We start from the raw sequence: 7746 nt of genomic DNA, 5'->3' as shown, positions 1-7746 counted from the left end.
TTGTGTTGTTCTTAATCTGGGTGTGTGAAAATTCCAGTTATGTCTTGAATCGAACCTATTCGGGTTTGATTTCCAAGTTTGATTCAAAGCAAACTTGTTTGTGTTGTACCTCCAAGTTTGTTTTGAATCAAATCTGGTTGACCTTTGTTTCACATCCTCAGATTTCTGTTTTTCAACATCATCAGACTTCTTTTTCGTCTCAGCATCAACAGATTTTGGATTTGGACACTTGCGGGCAAGATGTCCAGTTTGATCACATTTGAAGCATGTTCTCTTGGACACATCCTTGACCTGTTGTTGTTGCCTTTTCTTTTGAGCATGGAACTCTTCATTAGATTGACGCCTAAATTGGAGTTCTTTCTCTTCTTCGGAACTTGTCCGTGAACAAAGTTTATCTTTTGTTGATAATTTGGAGTTTCATTTCTTTTCCAATTTTGTTTCTTTTTATAACCCAACCCAACCTTCATGTTTTTTTCTTTTTGTAACCAGGTTTGTTATAAAAAGTTTTGTGACTCTTTCCAGCAAACTTTGGAATTTCAGACTTTTTAATTTCAACCATCTTGAAAACTTTGTCAATCTTTTCTGAAATCACATTCTAAATCGGGACTTCAAGATCTGAGAATAATTTGTCCGATCCAATCATGGTATATACCAATCCTTTTGAATCATCATTCGCATTTTTCTCAGATTTTGAGTTTTTCAGATAACCTTCATGAAAACTACCTTCATTTTCATCCTGTGATTCAGATTTACCTGTTTCAACCGACTCTTCTTTCAAGACACTTTCAACGACCTTACCTACCACCTCTGAATCACTAGAATCATCAGATTTGGAATAGGTTATGTCAATGTTATCTGGCAATTGATCGACCATGTTGAAAGCTTTTTCGACCTTCTCATCATCATAAAATGCGAACTTTTCTAGTGGTGGAACTTGATGAAACTCTTAGCCAATTCTTTTCTTGTTTTTCTCAGAATCATCATCACCCGACTTTAAGTTGAAAATACGTTCAAGCACATATGATGAAGCATGATAGCTATGTAACTTGTTGTTATCTTGTTCTAAATCAGTTATTTGACGCTTTAGCTTAGCAACATCCTCAATATAAGAGTTTACAACTTGTTGCTTAATTGAATACTGTCGCTTAAGCGTATCAGTTGTTTCAGAAAAATATTTCAATCTGGATTGAACAAGTTTCATTTGACTTTTCACATCTTCATATGACTCTTTTGTAATGTGATAGGCCAATTTTATTGAATCCTATTCCTTTTTCATTTCTTGAAAAGTACTTTCTTTTTGTAAACACTCTTCAGTCATTTTTTAAACCTTTTCTTTTAAAATTTCATTTTCTTTTTCTAAACTTTTGCATTTTTGTGTCAATTTTTCATCATTGTCTTTCAAAACTTTTTCGTTTTCTAACATCTCTTTGCATTTATTTTTGAAAACTTCTTCGATTTTAGTGAATTCTAAGTCTCTTGTTCTGAATTTTTCATCCTTTTCAGTACAAGCACTGCATGTTTCCATGCATTTCTTGCACTGTTCAACAATTTTATTTATGACTTTAGAATCAGTTGAAGTATTTACCTCAGTGATTGGCACCTCGGTTTTCTCTTTCGTTTGTTTCTGATCAGTTTCACTCTTCTTCTGTTCCTCACCAACAACAGCACTATCATCTTCAACCGAACTTTCAACCTTCACATCATCTTCTCCTTTCTTCTTCTTCTTCTTCTTCTTCAGATCATCGTCTTTCTGCTGCTCTTCAATAACAGCTTCTTTTTTTTTCACAACTTCAACTTTCACTTCCTCAGCAGCCTTTTTCAAATCATCCATCAAATTTTCAACATTCTTCTTCATCCTCTATTCATCTCTCTGTCTTAGACTCGCTGTCATGACATCTCTGATGATTTTATCCAGCTTTTTCTCATAATGTATATCTTTCGCAACATTTGAATAGTACTCGCCGGATAGAGGGATTACTACAAGAACGTCGTCAAACACTACTTCCTTTTGATGGATGATGTGTGTAAAATGCAACATATAAAATACATCAAATAAGGCATAAAACTAACTCTTTTTAAGTACTAATGTTGGAAAAAGAGTGCTTTTGTCTTCCTTTTTTATTTTCAGGATTAAATGAGCTCAAATTCACAAAAGAAGCAAAAAGACAGCTAAATCTAACATAAATACAAGAAAATGAACACAAGTGGACTGCCCGACCCCTCAACGGCATCCTCCCAAGCAAAATAGAGAAGGCAGAAGACTGAACACGCCCTGTGCTCAGCCAGCACAGGGCCGTGCCCAAGAAGCAGCAGAAAAGACAAACCTATAGAAGCTTCTATTGCCCACCACGGGGCCGTGTCCAGTGAACACGGGGGCGTGGCGAAAGTACAGCAGGCGCATTAATTGTAATTGCGAATTACAATTAATGAAGCGAGAGAGTGTCAGACAGGCACGGGGGCGTGTCCAGCGGACACAGGGCCGTGCCCGGCCTTCTGTTCAGCCTATAAATAGGAGTGCTTGGCTTCATTTCAACTCATCCCTTGGCACACCACCTCTCTCACACTTCATCCACCACCCACCACCATCACAACACCATCATCCACCACCATCATCCATTGTCCATCATAGAGTGTGTGAGTCGTCTCGGGATCCAAGATTGATCGTAAGAGTTCTTGACAATCAAGGCCATGTTTGCCTAAGTCTCTTACATCACTTGGTGAAGACAAGTGTTTAGTATAATACTTTTTATTTTTAATCTTTTGCACTTTTTATTTGGTTTTGTATTAATGACTTTAATAACTAGTTGCTTATGTTGAAGGTGATCTTTCCTTATCGTTTGTCCGTGGTGTCTTGGCATTATTTACTGTCTATATAAAATAAAAGATTTTCACCATTCATATCTCCACGGTCTATATGGAGGTATGTTGGCTACCTGGTCGGGGGTTAAGGGAACGGTTTGGTAAGGGTCTTGCCCTTGTTCAGCGTTTAAAGGTCCTGCAAGGGACCTGGGTCAAATTTAGTAGGATCTCCTTCAATGCCCATAGGTATTGGATGACGGGTATCCAAACTCTATGACCCCCTCATAAGTTAACTACTATTAATACTATAACCCGGCTATTTAGGACTGTATCCCTGCTGACTCAGACTACTTAGTCGAGGGTAACGTCACCGCCAAAAGCGGGGCCTACCATAATTTGCATTAATAACTTAATTCATTATCTTCCAATAACCCAACCCTTTAGGATTGTATCCTTGCTGACTCAAACTACTGGGTTGAGGGTAACGTCGCCTTCAAAAGAGGGGCCTACTACAATAACTAAGATAATCTCTTAAACAAGTGCAAAAGTGCGAAAATAATCAAAGGTTATACTAACACACGAGTCCGATCCAAGTGATTCATCTTGTCTATCTGTTTTTATTTTATTTTTATTTTTCAGCATTTAGTTGGTTTTTATTTTCTTAGTTTAAAAACCTTTTCTAATTTTTTTTTTATCTTGATTAGACGTTGAGGATAAACCGGTACTAAAAGCTCTTGTGTCCTTGGACGACCTCGGTATCTTACCAACACTATACTACGTCCACGATGGGTGCACTTGCCCATATGTGTGTTTAGTGTTAGTAAATATCGTGTTTTATAAATTTAAAAGTTGGCTAAAAGTGTAAAAAGGGCTTAAAATATACATCAAAAATATATTACACTACACGCACATCAAGTTTCTGGCGCCGCTGCCGGGGACACAAGGATTTTAAGAATGTTAGGAATCAACGGCCTAATCATATTTTTATCTTTCTTTTTAATTTTTTAGGATTTTCTTAGTTTCAGCTTCTGCAGAGCTCAGCACGGGCCGTGCCTGGTCGGACACGGGTCGTGCCCAGCGTAGTCACTGCCAGTTTTTAGTTTTCCAAGTTACAGAAGGCTGACCACGGGGCCGTGTCGGTGCAACACGGGGCCGTGTCCAACTCTCCAGTAACTGGGATCTGGAAAACAATCACTGTAACTCCGACCACGGGCCGTGTTCACTGAGCACGGGGCCGTGGTGAACTTTCTGACCAGCATTCTTTTCTGTTTTTATTGCAGGACTTGGAACCAGACGCCATCCTACATAGTGTATGAGCTCCAGTTCTAATAAGGACATAAAAGAACCTCTAGAAGAACCCGAACGCTTTCTCAGAAAAAGACTAAAAGCCAAACACCAAGAGAAAGTTTCGGGGAATCCACCTCCAATGGCGGACCAACATACTCTCATGGATTATCTACGACCCACCGTAGGTAACCTAGGCGCCGCTATCAATGCACCGAATGTTGAAGCCAATAACTTCGAACTTCGGCCGCATTTGATACAAATGCTCCAAAACTCCGCAACCTTCCATGGGCTTGCGGACGAGGATCCCCATCTACATATTACTAATTTCTTAGAAATATGTGATACCTTTCGGATCAATGGAGCATCAAATGACGCCATCCGCCTTCGAATGTTTCCTTTCTCGCTAAAGGACCGAGCAAAAGCTTGGCTCAACACCCTCCCAGCTGGATCGGTAAACACCTGGGATGAACTAGCCCAAAAATTTCTATATAAGTATTTCCCTCCCGCTAAAACGGCTAAATTAATGACTGAAATTAATACATATTCACAAGAGGACGGGGAATCCTTATATGAAACATGGGAAAGGTTCAAGGAACTATTGCGAAAGTGTCCTGTTGGTGCACTACGTCTATTGACTTCGTCTTGTATCATGTAATAGAATAGAATAGGTTAGAATAACCAGTGCACGAGGTTCGAGAACAGAAAAGTGTTGGTAAAACAAGGAGGTCCGCTTATATGTACATGGTACATATAAGCGAACCACACTAACATCACAGGTTCGCTTATGTGGTAGTTACTATGAGCGAACCAGACTGGTTCGCTTATTGGGACATCATTTGGAGCGAACCTGATACACTATAAATAGGTGCATGGTTAGTTCATTTGGTAACGGCTTGAACCTTGTAACGAAGTGCTGTCGGTTTGCTTCCAGGTTGTAAACATTGTCAGAATTAATACAAGAAGCATTATATTTAGTTTGAGCGTCTAATTCACTGATTCCGCCTTTGAATTGGATAAACGACTCTTCTGATCGACTCATTCAGGGTCAACGACGATCCAACAAGTGGTATCAGAGCTCAGGAGGAAGAGTTCAGCTCAAATTTGATCCGTTTTCTGTCTTCTACACCTTCTTTTTCGAATTAGACAAGTTTCCACGGTTAAAATCGAACGAATTTTTCACATGACATGTATTAGTGGACAATAACAAACCCTTGAAAGTTTCGAGTTAAAATTCGGATTAAAAATGGTCAAAATTTATTAAAAACTGAGGTCCGCTTTTACGGTTAATCGGAGATCCGCTCGAATTAACATGTTCGGTCCGCTTTTGTGACTCTGGTCCGCTCCAAAAACAGCCTAGGTCCGCTCGAAAACACATTGATTCGCTCTAGTGGTCCGCTCGAATGTACTAGGTTCGCTCGACCGGTTCGCGTTTGTGTCACTAGATCCGCTCGAAAAGTGATAGGTTCACTTGAATGTACAATCTAGATCCGCTCGAGTAAACATTTCCTGGTCCGCTCGATTGACAATTCTGGTCCGCTCGTTCAACATTACATGGTCCGCTCATCCGGACATTATTAGGTCCGCCTATTGATCCAATAGGGGTTCGCTTATTCAGTCAGAGTTATTGGTCTGCTTATTTGACCAATCTGGTTTCGCTCATTATTTCAATCCGATTTTCGTCCAAGCGTCAAGATCATTTCACGACAATCGAGTATTAGTGTATTTCAAAATTACTTGAGATTGTTTTAGCTGATTCAGTTTGTTTGTTTGCTTCCAGGTTATTGACTTTCAGGTGATCAAAAGTGTCGAACAACGGTGAAGAATTCTACAATACATTCTACAACGCGTTCACTTCCGAATCGTCAGATAGAAGATCTGAGTTGAAAGAATATTCAAAAGAGATTTCGGATAATCTGAAGTTCGAAAACATGTACGGAAGCCAACAGAAGCCACCAAAGTTGATGAAAGTCGAAGATTATAATTGGTGGAAAAACAGGTTTGAAGGGTGGGTGAAAGCTTTCACTCCTGAGAGCTGGTTAAAGTTAGTAACTGAATATCAAGCACCAGAGAAAGCAGGAGGAGAGTTAATCGAGGAGAAAGATTTTTCAGAAAAAGATGTAAAGTATGTTGTTGCTGAATACAGAATGATAACGTTGATCATACAGTCAGTGAGAGAGGATATTATCTCATTGCTTGAACAAGAAAAAACTTCAAAGAAATTGTGGGAAGCATTGGAGAGAAAGTGTATTGGGAGTAATGAGATTGTCAAAAACAAGAAGAAGTTGTTGCGTAGAGAGTTTGATTTATTCAGCTGTATGAAAATGAATCTGTTTGTAAAATGCTAGAGAGATTCGGACATCTGAAAATGGAGTTGACCAGACATGGAATCAATTATGATGAAGATTTGATGGTGGATAAATTGTTTGATTCATTGCCAAATGATCAAGAATGGCAATATTTCGCTCTTATGCTGAAAAATACAATCAAGCCAGATGATTTAAAGATTGATTTGCTGATTGAAAGGCTTGAAAGTCATGAATTGGAGTTAAAGAGATCTAAAGTCAACAGTCCAGCTTATCAGCAAAATGTGGAGCTTTATTACAGAGGAAATATACCAAATGCTGGTTCTCCAAAAACAGCATTTTCTGCAGAAAGTTCGAACTCAGTCAATAATGAAAGTCTTCACAGTGGTTTTCACAGTGGTTCTTCTTCAAACACTTCAGACCAATCTGCTTCAAAGAATGTATTTCAGTGTAATATCGCAATCGATTTGAAGAATGGGCAGAACTTCAGTGAAGAATCAGCAAAACAACAGATGGTTTTCTTAGCTTCTGTACTGGAATCGTATGAAGGCCTCGTTGCAGGAAAGATTGGAAATACCAATTTAACAAAAGAAGAGTATGATCAAATAGACCCCGAGGAGATGGAACTGATGGATATCAGATGGTGCATGGCCAGTGCAGTTCGTCGAGCACAGCGGTTCATGGAGATTACGGGGAGGAAGTCAATTGGAGGGCCATCTACCAAACTGGGTTTTGATAAATCCAAAGTGACATGTTTCAAATGCAAACAAAAAGGTCACTTCAAGCGCGAGTGCAGAAATTCGTATGTTGCTGATAATTCTGAAAACCCGTTCAACGAAGATTATTACAAGAAAGCGATTTACCATCAAAATAAGTCTGAACCACCAAGTTGAAACAGCAGGAAGAAAAATCAAGGGCTCTTGCAGTCATTTATGATGATGAAGGTTATGACTGGAGCAAAGAAGTTCTTCCAGAACAAGATGCTGTTGGTTATGCATTTGTTGCAAAAGATGATCATGATACCTGGTGGAGAAGAGACAGTGCAAGATGGGAGATTGGCAAGCTGTATGAACCATTTCAAGAAGCACAGAGAGCCAAGAGATGGAATGAAGAGTTGGAGTGTTACTTGGACCCACAGGGTAATCCAGTGGTAGATCCGTCAAAAGTTGATTTTGATGCTGTAACCAATGTGTTTCCAAGTGAGCGTACTTTCAACACAAAAAGGCTTTCTGATAAAAGCTATCTGCCAGAGTTGATGAACAAGTTGAGAGAAGTCTTTGAAGCAAGTCTACCGAAGGTGGTAGAGATGAAGAAGAGAAAAGAAGAAGAGTTGAAGAAGATGATTGAAGAGGTAAAG

General features: G+C 39.2%; 1 protein-coding gene across 1 annotated transcript; it reads right to left on the bottom strand.

Annotated features, from left to right (window-relative positions):
- Positions 1-946: 946 nt before the first annotated feature.
- Positions 947-1855, bottom strand: LOC118490399 (titin homolog). Its single transcript, XM_035988017.1, has 2 exons — positions 1586-1855; positions 947-1138 (listed from the first exon to the last, which is right to left on the bottom strand). Exons 1-2 carry the CDS (start codon positions 1853-1855, stop codon positions 947-949), a joined length of 462 nt encoding a protein of 153 aa, XP_035843910.1.
- Between the last annotated feature and the right edge of the window lie 5891 nt (positions 1856-7746).

This window comes from Helianthus annuus, chromosome 3 (assembly GCF_002127325.2).
Source record: "Helianthus annuus cultivar XRQ/B chromosome 3, HanXRQr2.0-SUNRISE, whole genome shotgun sequence".
Classification (NCBI taxonomy): Eukaryota; Viridiplantae; Streptophyta; class Magnoliopsida; order Asterales; family Asteraceae; genus Helianthus; species Helianthus annuus.
Note: the sequence above shows the minus strand (reverse complement) of the source record. Positions and strands in the feature narration are given on the sequence as shown.